General features: G+C 43.2%; 1 protein-coding gene across 1 annotated transcript in view; it reads right to left on the reverse strand.

Moving 5' to 3' along the window:
• BAIAP3 (BAI1 associated protein 3) overlaps window positions 1-18848 on the reverse strand; it is an 82113-nt gene that overhangs the window by 34148 nt on the left and 29117 nt on the right. Inside the window, exon 2 of the mRNA XM_027863094.1 lies at window positions 3404-3575. Within this exon, the coding sequence (XP_027718895.1) occupies window positions 3404-3558 (155 nt within the window). The 5' untranslated portion in view covers window positions 3559-3575. The remainder of the gene's footprint in view (window positions 1-3403; window positions 3576-18848) is intronic.

Consider the following 18848-nt stretch of genomic DNA (forward strand, 5'->3'; position numbering starts at 1 on the left):
AGATAGATAGATAGATAGATAGATAGATAGATAGATAGATAGATAGAGGGCACAGGGTGAGTTGAAGATGAAGAGGTCATATCTGGAGAATAAAATTAAGGGGTGAGAGAGGATTATACTAGGAGAAGGAAAAAGGGAAAGGTAGAATGGGGTAAATTATCTCACAAAAACAGAAAAGAAAAGGCTCTTACAGTGGAGGGGAACTGGGGAAAGGTGAGAGGAAATGAGTGAATCTTATTCTCATAGGATTTGACTTAAGGAGGGTATAACATACACACTCAATTGGGTATGGAAATCTGTCTTACCCTACAGGAAAATAGGAGGGGAAGGGGACAAGAGAGTAGGGGGATGATAGAGAGGAGGGCAGATTGGGAAAGGGGGTAATCAGAAGCAAATGCTTCTGAGGAGGGACAGGGTCAAAAGAAAGAATAGAATAAATTGGGGGGTGGGATAGGATTAAGGGAAATAGAGTTAGTTTTTCACAGCATGTCTACTATGGAAGTGTTTTGCATAACTGCACATGTATTGCCAATATTGAGTTGCTTGCCTTTTCAATGAGGGTGGGTGGGGAGGGATGAAGGGAGAAAATTTGGAACCCAAAGTTTTAAAAACATGTTTAAAAAAAAGAAAAGTTTTCACATGCAACTGGGAAATAAGAAATACAGGAAATGGGGTACAGAAATCTATCCTGCCCTACAGGAAAATAGAAGGGGAAGGGGGGGAAAGGTAGGGAAAGCAGACTAGGGGAAGGGGTATTCAGAATGCATGCCATCTTGGGGTGGGAGGAGGGGCGAGATGGGGTGAAAATTTGGAATTCAAAATGTTGTGGAAGTAAATGTTGAAAACTAAAAATAAAAAAATTAAAAAAAAAAACACTCCATCCACTGCACCATTTAACTTAACTCCTTCTATACCCAGGCAGGCCATGGAGACAACGCGAGGTAGTGGAGAGAGCCCTAGATTTGGAGGCAGGAAGACCTGAGGTTGAATTCTGCTTTGGATACTTACTGTATGATCCTGGTCATGTCACTTAACTCTGCCATGCCTCATTTCCCTCACCTGTAAAATGGGGATAATAATAGCACTTTCTTCACAGGATTATTGTGAGGATGAAATGAGATACCATATGTAAAGCACTTTGCAAATGTTGAAGTATAAACGCTCACCAGCCACTGGTAGCACTTGTAGCATTAGTAGATAGAGTCCTGGACCTGGAGATCAAGAGATCCGAATTCAAATTCTACCTCAGCTTTACTAGCTGTGGGACTCTTGGTAAATCACTTAATCCCTCTGTGCCTCATTTTTCTCCTATTCGAAAGAGAGGGATTGGATTCAATGACCTTTTTGAAGACCCCCTTCTAGCTCTAAATCTATGATCTTCTATAAATCTAAATCTCTTTGCCGGAGAGGAATGAATACAGTTGTCACCTGGACAGGACTAACTAGGAAAGCAGGGAGAAAGAACAGAGCTGCCTCCCATAGCCCTGTAGGGATAGCCTCCTGTGAGGGAACATTTCTAATCTTCGCTGAGGTTCAATTCGTGCAAATGTCACACAAGATTTTGTGATGCCTTCTGCTGGTTGGAGCCGGCTGTAGTTTGTTGAAGGACATTTAGGAGGAGCATAATGGTGAGGCCTGGTAAAAGTGTCCCATATCTATTGGCTAGGATTCATCCCTTATAACCCTATTAAGAAGCCACATCAGAGTGATCAGATGAGGTCTAGAGGCCACCCTATCCTGCTAAAGCATTCTGGGAGAATAAAATTGTTTTGGTTGGAGGCTAAATGGAAAGCTCATAAAAATGAAGATGGTGGACTTATATAGTGAGAGAAGGACCTTTCCCTAGCTGGGGAGTAGGCTGAGGGCGTTTCCTACTTATCAGTCTTACAGGTCAGTTAAATTAAGAGGGACCAGCTAGGACTAGACTTTTAGCTGATCTTGCCCTCCAGTCTCTCCCTTCTCCCATCATCCTACGTGTAGCTGGATGACTCACGTTCCTAAGACACAGCGTCAATCGTGTCACGCCTCACAAACCTTCACTGCCTCTAGGTGGTGCCATAGTGCACAGAGGACTGGCTGTGTGACCCTGGGCAAGTCACTTCACCCTGTTTGCCTCAGTTTCCTCATCTGTAAAATGAGCCGGAGAAGGAAATGGTAAACCACTCCAGTATCTCTAAATGGGGTCACGGAGAGTTGGGTGTGACTGAAAAGACTAAACAATGAAATTTGCCTAGTGAATAAAGTGTGAACTCCTTCCTCACTTTGGTGTTCACAGTCTTCCATAAACATATCGAAATTCTCCACTTTGGATCACAGAACTAGAGTTAGAACGGGCCTCCAAGGCCATCTAGTCCAACTCCCCTCTCCTCCCCCCACTTTAACCAGGTTAAATACCCTCTCCTTCCTCCCGTTTCTGGTATATTTTGCCTAGACCTCTCCTTCGTACTTCTCATTCTCCGCTGTATCACAGATTTTTTTTTAAAGGACAGAATGTAAGCTCTCAAGGGCAGGGGCTGTCTCATTTTTGTCTCTGTAGCTCTAGTCTAGCACCTGGTACAGTGCCCGGCACATTTGTTGTTGTTTAGTTGTTTCAGTTGTGTCCAATTCTCTGTGACCCCATTTGGGGTTTTCTTGGCAAAGATACTGGAGCAGTTTGCCATTCCCTCCTCCAGCTCATTTTACAGATGAGGAAACTGAGGAAAACAGGGTGAAGTGACTTGCTCAGGGTCACACAGCTAGTAAATGTCTGAGGCTGGATTTGAACTCAGGTCTTCCTGACTCCAGGCCTGGCGTTCTATCCACTGTGCCACTTGGTTGCCCCTGGCACATAGCAGGTGTCTAATAAATGCTTGTTGATTGATTGGCTGGTCTGTGTACTGATCCTCCTTCAATACCTATTAGATCGCAGGCAGCTTGAGAACAAGACCCACAATGTATCTATCATTGCATCCCCAGTGCCTAGCACAGTGCCTTCTCCATAATAATTGGCACTTAATAGATCTTAACTGAAATCAAGTAGGACTCCTCCTGGCTCTTCCCTCTTGCTTAAGATAAATGCTAAACCCTCTTAACCTCTCCCATTGCCATCTGCTCATGTATCAGTAGACCACTCCCTATATAAATTGTCAACTCTTGCTGGACCCTCATTTGGCTTGGGATCTAGACGGCATCATTTCAGAAAACAGTAACAGTTTGGGGGGTGTCAAGAGAAGGAAGCAAGCTTAGTCCTAAAAGTGTTGGAGGTGTAAATGGCTTTTGCAGATTGAAACTGGTAAGATTAGTACTGCTATACAAGAAACTATAACATCGCCCCATCCCCCCAGCAAATCGATGGCTGACTGGAACAAGATCTGTTCCACCTGGGCACTGTAGACTCAGCAGATCCTGCCTCTATTGGACTCACCTGGCCATGCTTGTCTCAGGCCCACCTTCTTGCTGGGAGGAGCTGGGTCCTGCTGCTGCTCCAGATGCGGCTGCCTCATCAGCTCTCCTTCGAAAAGACTGGCTTCTCTGAACCTGCCTCAGCACGCTGCTTTTGATATCCAATAGGGTCGACATGACTGCTCTCCAGAGGGCTGGAGGGAGGAAAGGAGAGAGGAGGTCAGGGGTGCTCAGCCCAAGAGGTCCACAAAACTCAAGTTCAATTCAACAGGCATCTATTAAATGCCATATATGTAAGATACAATGCTGGATGCTGGGAATAAAAAAGACAAAACAGCAATCAGCCCCTGCCCTCAAGGGGCTTACATTTTACAGGAGAAAACAATATGTACACAGGTTAGTAAATTATAAGATAATAAGAAGAGGGAGAATGCAAACACCTGGGATGTCGGGAAAGGCTTGGCCACAGTAAGAATCACCTGAGCTGAGCTTTGAAGGAAGCTGAAGATTCTAAAGAGTCCCAGGTGAGGAGGGCACGTATTCCAAACATGGAGGAGTAATGGAATGTTGAGTTCAGCAAATACCAAATAGGTCGGCTTAGCTGGAAAGTACAACAATGATCTCCAAAGTAGGGGCTGTGTCCTGCTTCCCAGGAGAATGATGCCCTGGCCCCAGAATGTGGTCAGTGAGAGTCATAAAATAAGTTGTGTCCACTCTCCCCCAATAGCCAATAATGGGGCATGTCTTGGACAGGGAAACCTTCACTCTTTCCTCTCCCTCCTCTCTATCTCTCCCTGATTCCAACCCATTCCCTTTAAGGGGATAGTATAACCTAACCCCTATCCATCCATCCAAGCAGCTGCTGTGTAAGCTCCATTGGGAAAAATGCCCCAAATCCTCATACCCACCTTCTGTCTGCAGCACATTGCAGCACAGGTCAGTGACTGATGACTACCAGCCCCACTCAGCTTATTTTTATAAATTATGCATGTATATATGTATTACTATACTAATAATTATATGCATTATATGTGGAAATATGTTTAATATGATTGTACATGTATAACCTATATAAGATTGCTTGCTGTCTTGGGGAGGGGGGAAAGGATGGAGAAAAGAATTTGGAATTCAAAATCTTATAAAAGTGAATGCTGAAAACTTAAATTAATTAACTAATCAATTAATTAAAATTATTATGTGCATTATAAAATACAAAACACAGAAATGTGAAGAGGATGAGATAAAGATGTTTGTTTTGAGTGAGCCAAAGGGATGAATGGGACTAGAATGAACAGGTGTGGATGGGCTGTACTCTTCATCACACTCTCCCCCCCCAAAACCACCTCTTCCACATTTTCCTCTTACTTTCAGACACCAGCATCCCTCCATTCACCCGCCTCCTCACTCTCCCTCAGCGCACATCACCCACCAGGTGCCAAATCGTGTCCTTTCCACCTCCCCTACATCTCTAATGTCTAGCCCCCTTTCTATTCTCACACAGCCTCTTCACCTCTCAGTTTCTTCCCTACCTCTAGTCTGCCTCCTTTCCAATCCATCCCCCACACAGACACACATTGATTTGGCTAAAGTGTGGGTATGACCATGGTGCTCCGTTACTCATGAAATGACAACGGCTCCCTACTGACTCTAGAATCAAATAGTATTACATCTTTATCTCATCCTTTTTACGTTACTGCGTTTTGTATTTTATAATGCATATAATCATTGTAATTAATTAATTAGTTAATTAATTTGTTTTCAGCATTCACCTTTGTAAGATTTTGAATTCCAAATTCTTTTCTCCCTCCCCTCCCTCCCAAGACAGCAAGCAATCTGGATCATTTTAAACACATTTCCACATATAATGCATGTAATTATTAGTATAGTAATACATATATACATGCATAATTTATAAAAATAAGCAAAATGTACATATTCCAGGTACACGCTCTAAATTTTATACTGATATGAATATATGAACATAAAAACTTAGAGACTACTGAAGTAGAATACGTGAAGGGGAGAACTGCGGACTAAGTATGGAGAAGGTAGCTGGGAGCCAGACTAGAAAAGAATTTTCAGTACCAAGATGAAGAATTTATATTTTATCCTGGGGGCACAAGAAAGTCATAGAATATTCTTTAGCTAGGGGAAGTGGCATGGTCTAACCCGTGCTTTTAGGAAAAATATTTTGGCAGCTATATGGAAGATGGATCAGAGAGGGAAGAGGCTGGAAACAGGTTGTTGCAATAGTCCAATTGAAATATGGTATGTCTGTACAAGAGCAGTAGGTAGCCATGTGAGGGAAGAAAGTGGAACAGATGAGAAAGGTATTGAGGAGAGAGAATCAGCAAAACTTGGGATAGGGGTGTGGAGCAGGGCTGGTTGGATGTGACAGTTGAAGCAAAGGCAATGGTGGAGGTGCCTGACCCATCTCCATATGGAAAACTGGTCATCAGGGCAGGGTGTGGATATCTGCCAAGCCTGAAGGGCTCCTTCTCTATGTACTAGGGTCTCTTTATACCGTTTGGTGCCCAGGAAGTCACCTCAATATAGCCTGAGGTCACAGGGAAGTGGAATCAAGAGCTAGGTGGCTTGAGCCCTAGACTTCTCAGCCAATCAAATCTTGGGGACAGTTTTCTTGATTTTTAGGAAAATAGCCCAGGATAGGGAAACTTTGGCCTCGAGACCGCATGTGGCCTTCTAGGTTTTTGGGTTTGGCCTTTTGACTGAATCCAAACTTCACTCAGTCAAAAGACCAACCTAATGTACTTGGGGAAGGGGTGGGGGGAAACCCCCCTTTTTTTTACTTTTTGGTGAAGCAATGGGGGTTCAGTGACTTGCCCAGGGTCACACAACTAGTAGGTGTCAAGTGTCTGAGGCTAGACTTGAACTCAGGTCGTCCTGAGCTCTATCTACTGTGCCCCCTAGCTGCCCCAGGAGGGCATCCCTTCTATCATGTTCCCTTTCACAGTTCTCTATCTCATACTACTTTGATGCACTTGTATATTATGACTACCTGCGTATATTATTAGATCATAAACTCAGTGAGGGCAGGAGCTATGTCTACTTGGAGTAGGAAAGGCTGGGGTCTCAGGCAAACACATCAGTTACTCTGACTGATGCCTCAGACCTGAGTGAATGACAAAAAGATGAGGCTCTATACAGAGCTGAGTGCATGTTCCATTTATTTAGAGTATATCTTATTCCCCACCCTTTTGGTGTAGATTTACTAAGTTGGAACTGTGTAGGAGTTCAGTCCAGTTTTTGGAGATCTCTAGCTTGAATTCCCTGCTACTTTCCCTGACTCGTCACCCCATTTCCAACTATCTTAGGTTTGGAAATGGAACATCAGGTCAAGGCCACCACCCACCTTCCATTTTCACATAACCTTGGAAGTGACAGACCCCAAGCAATTGCTGCCTTTGGTTAGCAAATTTGTACCTCCTGCCACCTGTACATGGCTAGAAAAGTCATTCCTTCAATCGCAAGCATTCTAAGTTAATGTCTCTTGGAGCAAAATGCTCCTTTCTCTATATTCTCATGGTCACAAAACTCAAGCTTACCACTCCCCAGTCTCTTATCATTTTGCACTCTAAACACCCCAACTCAGTAGTTAACAATTACCATTCATCCTCAGTCTCTTCTTAGAGTCTCCATTTTCTTGCTTTCATTCAAACCCCAGCTCTTTGGAAGATAATCAATCACTGGCCACCCTCTTCTGGGCTGGTTGCTCTTTCCCTCACTCGCTGACACCCTGAACCATGAGGACAAATGGACGTGCTCATTGTTTATCACTTACTACTTCCATATTATCTCTTGGCCCTCATTACTGAGAATGAACCTTTGAGGTTCATTCCATCCAGCCATTTCAAGAGCCTCGGATCCTTAGTCATTATCCTAGATGTCTGATGACTTCCAGCTCATTCTCTCTCCTTTCTAAAGGAATTCAGTAGTGGAATAGCCTTGTTTTCGTTGTTTTAAAAATGTTTTTATTGATGCTCTTTTCAACGTACTGTCAAGCGTGGAAATGGCATTAAAGAAAAAACATTACTATCTGCTTTGCCATTGAGCTCTAAGGACCATGGAACTTCTCCATCTGATCTATGTTATGGGATAACCAAAAGTTGCAGGAGGGATGGCCCTGAGCCCCAAATAATAAAAATTAATAAAAGGAAATAAAAAATTCCCATCACACTTGCAACTGAAATTTTCCGTAGATATGGCCTATGCCCCTTTGTTGTACCACCATTCATGCCCAACCAGTCCTTAACTCTGGGTCACCCCCCCACACACACACACCATTTGCTATCTCAATAGTTTCTGTTGTTCCTTGATAGATTCTTTATCCCATTCTTCTCAGTGATTCTTCCATACATCAGCTCTCTCTCAATACCTTCTCAAAAACCACCTTGCCCTTAACAGAGGTTCTTGTCCCCTCCCTTACTGAAAAATAGAGGCCATCTGCGGTAAGTGTCCTTTTCTTTTCCACTTCATACATCAAAATCCCTCTTCCCTCACTTTCTCCTTTATTCCTGTCTTTGAGAAAGAGGTGGTCTTCCTTGCCCAAGGAGTGCCCTATAGTTTACCCCAGGACCTTGCCTCCTTAATCATTCCTGATCTCTCAACTTAAATCTCTTCATTTTCTAACTCTTTCCTTCTTTCCTCTCCTCTCCCCACTCCCACCCCCCATCTATTTTCTCCTGGCCCCGTGTCCCAAGCCATATTTGGGTTTACCCCACCCTCGCTGGTCTAGCCATCCTCTTAAGCTATCAACCTAGATCTCTCTCCTCCCTTTCACTGACAAACTCCTAGAAAGAATTGTCTACACTTTACAGCTGGCTCCAAGCAAACTCCTACTTCCTGACCACCCTACTTACTTCTCAGGCTCTTACAATCTGGCTTCAAACCCAAACTTCTCTCCCTAAGAGGCTGCCATGGATCTCTTAATTAATCCAAGGCTTTTTTTCCAATTCTCATCTTCTTTGATGTCTCTAAAATTGTTTAGTCTGTGGACCTCTCCATCTTCTCCTCCTATATCTTTTAGAACTGAAGAAAGATAAGAAAGATCACTCCTTTCAAGGTGCTCTCTCCAACTTCTTTATAACCCACCCTCTACTGGAACCCAAATAGCTTCCATTTTGTCTGTGCCCGTTTTCCTGACTTGATTTTGTATTCTCATTCTCTGCTCGAAATGACCATCCTTCAAATTCTAACCAAACTCTAGGGCTCTGTTTGAGTCATGGTCACTCCAGGGAGCCTTCTCAGAGGACTCCAGATCACTCTGATTTCCCTCCCACTCCACACTTCTGAGCCTTTTGGTACCTAATGGTATAGCAGAAAAAAAATCAGAGAATTTGAGTAGGAAGTTTTGAGAAAAAAAGGGCCAGCAAACATGATCTTTCTCTCCAGAGGTTCATGGTCCAGGAAGCATAGAGAAAAACACTTGTTTCCCAGCAAGAGGATTTCCTAAGTACATCCCAGATGAAGCCCAGCAGGGGATCTGCCATCAGCACCTGAAAATGCTAGTGAAATGGACTGCCATTAGCAGAGAAGCTTGTTTGAGAGCTGAGATTGGAGCTGTTGATGAATGTTTCCATGTCACTTATCTTTTACTGGCTGTCCCCAGGAGGGAAATAGGCATCTTACTTCCACTAATGGGCCCTATTCTTCACTTTTTCTATCCTCCCTCCTCCCTTCTCTTTTTAATCAAAACTCAGGAGAGGGGGGCTTTGGGGAAGGAGACCTCAAGATGCCGTTTCTTCAGGTGTCTAACAGCTTTGGCTCCTGGAAGAGTTGAGTGGTGTCCTTCAAAGGGCTCAGTGTTATATGTGTTGAATTTAGTTTGCATTTAGTTTAGGGAGATTCGGGATAAGGGAAAAGCAGCCCCTTGTGGAGGAGGGAATGGGGGAAGCCTAGCACAAGATAATGCCATTAATAGCAACATATATTTGTATATTTGTATAGCACAGCACATTACTGGTCCTCATATACCTCCCTCTCTCCTTAATGGCTACAATCATCTGTCAAGTCCTAGGTGGTTCTCCTAACTTTTTCAAAGCCTTTAGTTCTTGGCTCAAAGTTGTCTTCTCTACCCCATCCCTGACATTATTTTTGAGGACTTCAGGATTTGTATTGACAACTGGACCACCTAAGTCCTTAGCCTCCTCAACTCAATCACCTTCTGCCTCCAGCCTCACTTCAACCACAAAACTTAGCCCACTCCATCTCCAAGAAATGTATCATTGGGGAGGGAGGAGGAAAAGGGGGAGGAAGGGAAGAAGAAAAAATTGGAACTCAAAATCTTTCAAAGTATGAATGTTGAAAATTGTCTTTACATGTAACTGGAAAAAAATAAAATACTATTAAATTTAAAAAAAAAAGAAAGCATGAAATTAGACCAAAAAAAAAAAAAGAAATGTATCATTAATATCCAAGTTTTGACCACAGCCTTGAATCTTTTCACTTCTTCCAACCTCTCACTCGCATGAAACCTCCTCTTTGAGTGTTTGTAGTAAGATATAAGGAAGCAGAGACCCTGATTACAGTTCCAGAGCCAAGAAGAGTGACCAAGTATAGCACTTGTAGTTGTAGGATATTAGGGGCCTTTCCTGGGCAAAGACCAGAATGGAGACCAGGAGAGCAGTGGCCACATATGTCCCTGGATCCCATCACCTTGGAAGCAACAAAAACTTGTAGACCCCCAGAACTAGTGTCAAATGCTAGAGAAAATGAGGAAAAATAGGTATACTGTTTGGTGGAGAATGATCCGACCATTCTGAACAACAATTTAGAAGTATGTCCAAAGGACACTGTGCATACCCTTTGACCCAGCAATGCCACTACTAGCTCTGTACCCCAAAGAGATAAAAGAAAAAGGAAAAAGACATATATGTACAAAAATATTTAGAGCAGCTCTTTTTATGGTGGCAAAGAATTGGAAATTGTTCATCATTTGGGGAATAGCAGAACAAATTGTGGCATATGATTGTGATGGAGTACTCTTTTGCTATAAGAGATGATGAGGAGGGTGATTTCAGAAAAAAAAAAAAAAAACCATGGCAAGACCTATATGAACCGTTGCAAAGTGAATAGAGAAGAACCAGGAGATTGTGTGCAAAGTAGCAGCAACATTGTAATGATGATCAACTGTGAAAGACTTAGCTACTTGGATCAATACAACCATCTGAGATGGTTTCAAATGACTCATGATGAAAAAATGCTATTCACCTCCAGAGAGAGAAATGAATTCTGACTGCAACCCGAAATATAATTTTCTCTATTTTTTTTTTGCTTTTTTGTGATATGGCCAATAAGAAAATATATTTTGCATGATTTCACATGTAGAATCAAGTGATATCATTTTACTTGCCTTCTCAGTGGGTGGAGGAAGGGGTAGGAGGGAGGGAGAGAATTTGAAACTCAAAATCCAAAAAGAAAAGAATATTAAAATAAATAAATAATAGATTACGAAAACACACACACACCCCCTACACCTCTTTTCCCCTTATCCTAACCTTTGGTCCCTTGACCCATTGCTATTTATCTAGTCCATATCTTTCTGCTCTGGCTTCATTTACTTCCAGGCCTGGTTTTGTCCCCTATTATCTACCCTTTTAATGCTTCACTAGTTACTTATTACCCTAGAATCCCTCTCTGTCCATGCCCAATCCTATCACTCCCAATCAGACCAGCAAGTTCTTATTCCTGACTAACTCCTGCCATCCAATTTCTCTCTTCCTGTTTCTTCCTTTCTTTCTTTCTTGAGCACCACTTAGCATTGATGGAGAAAGTCACAAAATCAAGCTGGTTTCATGAACTATGAATGGGTAGGCTCTTTACAATTCTTCTTCTCTGTCCCCATCAACTCCTTTTCTCAGTCCCCACTGAGACTTTTTGTAAGAAGTTCAAGTCAAGTCAACAAGTATTTATTAAGCTCCTATTGTGTGCCAGGTACTGTGCTAAGCACTGGGGATACAAAGAAAGAAAAAACACAGTCCTGGTCTCCAGGAATTCACAGTCTAATGGGAGAGACAACATGCAAACAACTACATGCAAACAAGATGTATACAGGATAATTTGAAAGTAATTAAGAGAGGGAAGATGCTAGCATTAAGGGGTATAGGGAAAAGCTTCTTGTAGAAGATGGAATTTTATTTGGGACTTGAATGAATCCAGGAGTTGGAAATGAGGAGGGAGAGAATTACAAACATTATGAAAATGCCCAGTCTGGAGATGGAGTGTTTTGTGCAAGGAGGCCAGCGTTACTCGATCAAAGAGCATGTATCGGAAGTTAGATTTCCAAACTTTGTCACTTCTACCCCTTATGGAGGAGGCAAGTTTCTTCTACCAATTCTCTTCCCCTTTCCCCCTCTCTCCCCCCACCACTATCCCCTCCTACTTCCCTAATAAGACAGAGGCAGTCTGATAGGAATTCCCTCAGTTCCTTGTATCTATTCCTCAAAACCTTTCAGCATCATTACACTCTCTCCCCTCCTTTCCTCTTGCCATAAAAGAAGATATATCCCTTACTAGACTGGTACACTGGGAAGACCACAGGATCTGAATTTGAATGCCAGCCACATTACCTATGACCTGAATGACCTTGGGCAGGTCATTTTACCTCTCTCTGGGCTGAGGTCACTTATATCTCTTTCTCCAAAGTCCCCTTTCTTGAGTTTTGATTAAAAAGAGAAGGAAAGGGAGGAGAGAGGGTAGAAAAAGTGAAGAATCGGGTCCATTAGTGGAAGTAAGAGGCCTATTTCCCTCCTAGGGACAGCCAGTAAAAGATAAGTGACACTCCTCTGTAAAAGTCGGGGGTTGGACCAGATCGCCCCTGACCACATGATTCCTCCAATGGCTCAACCTAGCTCTAAACCTAGCATTCTATGATCTATGTTTAGGCGTCCTTCTCTCTCTACACTCCCTTGGTCATTTCATCCACTTTCTCTCTGCAGGTGCCTCAATTTCTAACCCTTACTTCCTTTGAAGCTTTCCCACTCATGTCTCCCTCTACCTTGAGTACAGGTGTACCCAGGTACATCAATACCTCCAAGTCAAAACGCCCAAAACCTAGCTTATTTCCTTCCTTCTTGAATCTCTTCTTCCTTCTATCTCCTTCACTGGTACTATCCTTCATCTAATTTCCTTTGTTCATCTGTAAATTGGGGAGAATAAGAACACTACATAAATCTTTGCTATTAATATTGTTATTGTTATTATTATTATTATAGCCTCCCCCACCCCCTATAAAATGCTCCTTGAGGACAGGGACTGTTATTATTTTGTCTAAATATTCCCAGCTTTATCACAATGCCTTGCACACATTATGCATTTAATAAATGTCTGTTGAATTGACACCTCCCTACCACCCCTCCTCCCACCAAAGGCAGGCATTTATTTCCAATAGGTGGAATAATCAATTCCCACCTTTCTCCTAGGTAAGACAGGGTCGTAGCAAAATATATAGAACAAGGTATGTCAGGGCTCCCATTTCCAGATGACATTGTACCAATTGCATCTAGTCCTGGAACACTACAAGGCCTCTTTAATGATATCTATAACCTCACCATCCACACGAGAATAACCAAATGGATGAAGACTACCTGTGGACCAGATTATGACATGCAGTTGGATGGGCAGCTCAGTGAGTTGGTCCATCATTTCTCAGATAGGCACTGCCTATGGGCAATTGGCCAGGCCCAGGACTGAGCAAAAAGCAGAGAATGAGCAATCATGTATGGGAGAATGCTTAACACTTCCAGGAATCCCAAGCTGCCCTCTAGCAGAAGAGCTCAATCAGAGGAAGGTACCCAACATACTGGGGAGAGTCCTCCTTGGAGGATGTAGAGGAGGATGTGGGCAAGAACGGAAGGGTGAGAATGTGTGGCTGAGTCATGGTCTGTACTAGAGGAGGTGAAGGGGGCATCCTCGATGACAAAATATTATCTAACAAACTCTTGTGATGCTGAAGGCATGGGCATCACAAGAGCTACTCACCCTAATGGAGGTGAGCGACAGCAGGGATAATCCCCAAACAGTGGGCAGTAGATACATCGAAGATACACAGAATTGCAGGGCTGGAAGAGCTTGAGCCTAAGCCTTTTATTTGACAACATGGGAAAAACAAAGAAACTGAGGCCCAGGGCAGGGAATAGATTTGTCCAAGCTCACATAGTGACTGGGCAGCAGTGTCCTGTTCCTAGTGCTGTGTTTACATTTGGCTTGAGAATAAATTATAGTGTTTAGTACAGTGCTTGGCACATATGCTTAATAAGTATTTACTGATTGATCATAGAATCTCCTCCTCATAACAACACCGAGGAGATCATTCCCATTTCACTAATGGGTCTGGAGAGGTGAAGGTCACACAGCTGTACCTGATTCCTCCAGCAAACACCTTTCACAGACAAGTAGGGGAAGTGAAATGAATAGAATCACACATTTAGAGCTAAAGGGGAACATGAAGGCTTTCTGGTTCAACTCCTTCACTTTGGGATGGCTCAGAGAGACTGTAGCATCTTGCTGTCTCAATTTTTACAAGTTTGTTGTCAGGTACCTACTACATGCAAAGTACCGCACTAGGCACTAGGGATACCAAGACAGAGAAAAGTGGACTCTATCCTCACGATTATATTTGAAACATTCTCTTTTTAATGGATATCTTTTGTTTTGACATCTTATTTATCTTTAACATATCCCTCTCTACCCAGAGAGCCATTGCTTGGTAACAAAGATTAAAAGAGGGGGGGAGCAATTTTACAAAATTAACCCACACATCAATAGTGTATGACAGTATATGCAATAATTCATACCCAAGGCCCCTAATTCTGCAAAGATGGGAAAGAGATACATTTTCTCATCTTTTCCAAAGCCAAGCCTGAAACTTGTGTTTTAATGTAAAACCCTTAAACGTGGAATCAAAGCAAGTGGGTCCAAATCCTAGCTCTGACACAGGCAAAACATTTAATTTCTCTGTCAAATAAGGCAATGGCTACATGTAGCATTTTAAGGTTTGTAAAGCACATCCCCATCTATTATTCCATTTGATTCTTGCAAAAAACCTGTGCATTAATTACCACTCTCATTTTACTGATGAGGAAACTGAGACTCAGAGATTAAGTGGCTTGCCGAGGCTCTCACCTCTAGTAATCACCTGAGCAGGATTCCAACTCAGGTGTTTCTGGCTCTGAGCCTAATGGTTCATCCATCTGCTCTACCAAGCTGTCTCTCATTGTACCCAGCTGACTTGGGTGATCCCTTGGGGGTCCACCCTTCAAGCTTTAAATCTGATGAGCTGAAGCCAGCCCCATCCGGGTTCTGCCACCTTCACAGTCAAGCAGGCTTCAGCAAAGACTCTATTTGGGAAGCTGACAGCCCCTCGGGACTTGAGAAGCTGCTTACTCACCTCAGACTGCAATTACCGCAAGAAGCCCTCGCCTCTGCCTGCTGTGAGGGGGCAGGGAATGTTTCAACAACTTTTTAGGCTGTCTTGGCACCACATCCTCTTAACTGCATTTCGAGCGACAATTAAGTATTTAAATAAGAGCAGACCCTTGCTGATTTTCTCGGAGGAGCTAGGAAATGGGGGAGCTAAAGAGGGCTATTACTGAATTAACACAGGATTAATTGGCATACGCTTTCTGTAGACACATTACTCCTTCCAGCAAGGCACCCTGATTGCTGTGAATAGCATCTTAATTTGAAATTGCTTCCTAGGAGGGGTAAGCCCAGTCTTTGTTTGCTTCCTCAGGGTTCTCAGCTGAGGAGACTGTTCAATATCAGTAGCAGTAGTAGTAATAGCAGCAGCAGCAGCAGCAGCAGCAGCAGCAGCACAAACAAGAAAGGGGAGGAATGAAGGGAGGAGGAAGGGAGGGAAAGAAGCCATCCGGTCACAGATCGGAAGACCATTAACTCTTTCAGTGAGCCAGTTAGAAGAAAACCTTGTCTTAGATAACCTGAAGACAGTCTGTTAGTCGGTCAACAAGCATTTAATTAAGTACATACTACGTGCCAGGCGCACACTGGGGATACAAAGAAAGGCCAAAAAAAAAAAAAAAAGGTCCTTGACCTTGAGAAACTCACATTCTAATAGCAAGATATTACCTTCTCATACATACCTGTAAGGTGAGCCTAGCTTTAAAAATAATTTATTAATTTTAATGTTTTTTAAGTTTTTAATTTGATTTTTAAATTTTCACTTAATTAAAAAATTTTTAATTTTAAATTAAAAAGATTTTTTAATTTAATTTTTAAAATATTTAAAATAATTGCCTTGGATGTGCTGAAGGCAGCTGGAGTAAGCAGATGAATTGGGGACAGGTCTTCCAGTCACCAGTGTCTCCTCATTTTTTTTTAATATAATGATAATTATAGATCTGAAAGAGATTGCAGAGACCATCAAGTCTAATCCCCTTCATTTTAAGGGTGGGGAAATTAAGGCCTAGAAAGGCTAGATGACTTGCCCAGGGTCACACAACTAGTAAAGGTCTCAGGCAGGCAGTATTCAAACTCAGGTGTTCGTGACTCTAACTCCAACACTCTATCTACCGAGCTGCCTCTCTCTGTCCCTAAACTCACAGGGACTCTGCTTCGACCTCGTTTAATCACATTCCATTTTGTATCATGCTCATTTGTGTATGTGCCTTATTATCCTGTCAATAGGATAAAAAAAATCACAAAGGACAAACTGAGACTCGGGAGAAAGTGAAGTGATTTTTACCTACGGTCACACAGCTAAAATCATCACATGCCTGGCACAATCTTCTCAATGTTGAAGGCACACTCTTAAGTTATATTTGTTGAAATGAGCTGAATGGATTGAGAAAAGATGGGAGCGGCTGGTCTGGCTAGCATCAGACCCCAGTTTAACAACAGACTGAATAGAAGAGAAAATAGACTTCTTGGAGATCCAAGGAGGAAAGGAGGCCTGCTGAGAATGCAGGCTTCTAGGCAGTCTGTGGACTCTCCTGAACTGGACACATTGGGACCTGGCACCTCCTCTCCTTCCCCAAGAATCCTGATTGGCCTTTGTTTTGGTGTTTGTCCTCATCGGTCCTTCTAGAAATAGAGTGGCGACTTTGCCTGGGAGAAAGGCAAACCTTTCATCAAGGCAAAAAACTCTTAAGATCTCCCCTTTCCTGAGGGGAATCTGGTTCCGTTTCCTTTTCCTTACCCCACCCCAAGAATTATTTCACCTCTTCTTTGTTGTTGTTGTTGTTGTTGTTAATTAATTTATTTTTAGTTTTCAACAACCACTACCATAAGCTTTTGAGTTTTAAATATTTCTCCGCCTCCCTCCCCAATATAGTGTGCAATCTCATTTAGGTTCTACATATACATTCCTACTACACATTTTTATTTCACCTCTTCTTAAACACTTCCAGTCTTGGGTGTGTACTACATCATAAAGCAGCTGAGGTCCTGATTGGACAGTTCTGATTGTTAGGACATGCTTCTTCATACTGAATTAAAATCTGCTACCCACTGATCCTAGCTCTGCCCTAAGAAGGAGATGGGAGTTATGTCCCCCAGACCAGGGCAGATCCTGTGTGACGGGAGGAGACAAAGAATCCAGACATTTCATCAAAGGGTCCTTTTCAGCAATGATATCTATAGCCACTGCGGTTGATTTCCCTGACTCAAGTCTCCCCACTGCAATCCATCCTCTCCTCAGCTGACAAAGTGATGTTTCTAAAGCTCAGGATTGACCACACCACTCTGACCCCCTAATTAATAAACTCCTGTGACTCCCTATTACCTCCAGGATCATATGGAAAACCCTCAGATAGGCTTTTAAAGCTCTTTACAACTTGGCCTCTTCCTACCTCTCTGGTGTTCTCATACTTTACTCCCTACTCAATACTCTCTGTTCCACTGACCCTGGACTTCTTGCAGGTCCTCACACATGACACATCATCCCCTGTCTCTTGACATGTGTCCCATGTCTGGAATGCTTTTCCTCCTCACCTCTGCCTCCTGTCTCTCCTGGCTTCCTTCACTCTTGGCTCAAATCCTGTCTTCTGCCAGAAGCCTTTCTTGGGACTCCCTTCTCCCTTCTCCCCCACCCAGTGCGAGGCTAGCATCTCCTTTGAGATAACTTCCCGTTTGTTCTTGTACGTACATAGTTGTTTGCATGTTGTCTGTTTCATTAGAGGGTGAGCTCCTTGAAGGCAGGGACTGTGTTTTTTGTCTTTCTTTGTATCCCAGCACTTAGCACAATGCCTGGCATGGAGTAAACACTTAATACATGCTTGTTGATGGTGGATAATGCTATCCTATTCCTCAAGGGATTTGAGCTGTGGATATAGGCTCCTCTTCCCCAGTTCTCTCTCTCCTATCCCTGGATTTTATGACTGCCCTAGGAAAAGTGAGGAAGGCCAAGAAATGATGTAGATGTGGGGAGTCACAAGAACTCCCACTGGAAAAGAATGTGTGAGAGAGGGGTTAGGGACAGGGAAAGGTGGGTAAGAGCTCCCCCAAACTCTGGTCCTCAGTGGACAGCCACACTTCCCAGATTGCCAACCACCCCCTCTTCTGACCCCATAACAGACTTGAGTCTCTCTCGATCCCTAACAACAATCTGGCTCAGGATGTTCCCATTTTAAAATATCAAGGCTTTCCAGGAAAACAAGGTATGAGGTCAGGTGGGTGCTGGTCTCCACACTGCAGATACAGGTGGTATGTTCACTATACCCACTCACTCTTTCTCAGAAACAGAAACCTACCCTTTCTGATCAGCTACAGTATTCTGGGCTGAGGAATGTCACCCGTGGGAGCAGAACAGAGCTTTCATTACAGGGGAGGGTCACTCCCCCCCCCCCCGAGAGAGCTACCTTCTACCAAAACTCTTACAGCCCTCATTGTATCCCACTTTGCACAGTCTTTCACAGGTATGAATCTCGTGTCTCTAAGGGAGGGCAGGGATGACAGCTGGGAATCATAGGGTTTAGAGCTGTAAGGGACTTCAGAAATCACTCCCCATTTTGCAAATAAGGAAACTGAGGTCCCCAAAAGTTAAGTAAATCATCCAAGATGACATAGGTAGGAAGTGGTGGAGCTGGGTTTCAAAACTAATTGACTCCAAATCTAATATTCCTCCACTCCATTGTGCTGCCCAACATTTTGCTTTCATTGTCAACACAGCCCTTTCATTGGATGGTCACAACAGTCCTAGCAGGGAGGTAGGAGCAGTGGAAAGAGTCCCAGATTTGAAATGGGGGGAATTGAGTTTGAATCCTGGCTCTGCTGACCAGTGCCTTGGTTGATGAATAAATAAGTCCCTTGACCTCTTTGGACCTCAGTTTCCTCATTTGTAAAGTGAAGAGGTTAGACAAGATGGCCTTCAAGGTCTTTTCTGGTTCTCTTATCCCATGAACATCTGCCCATCACAAGTGAGTTACTCTGCCCTTTCGTTTACTGGGGACACATCCATCATACCTTCTATCTCAAAGGAGAGAAAAAGATGG

The sequence above is a fragment of the Vombatus ursinus genome, unplaced genomic scaffold, assembly GCF_900497805.2.
Source record: "Vombatus ursinus unplaced genomic scaffold, bare-nosed wombat genome assembly UNPS02014770.1, whole genome shotgun sequence".
Lineage (NCBI taxonomy): Eukaryota > Metazoa > Chordata > Mammalia > Diprotodontia > Vombatidae > Vombatus > Vombatus ursinus.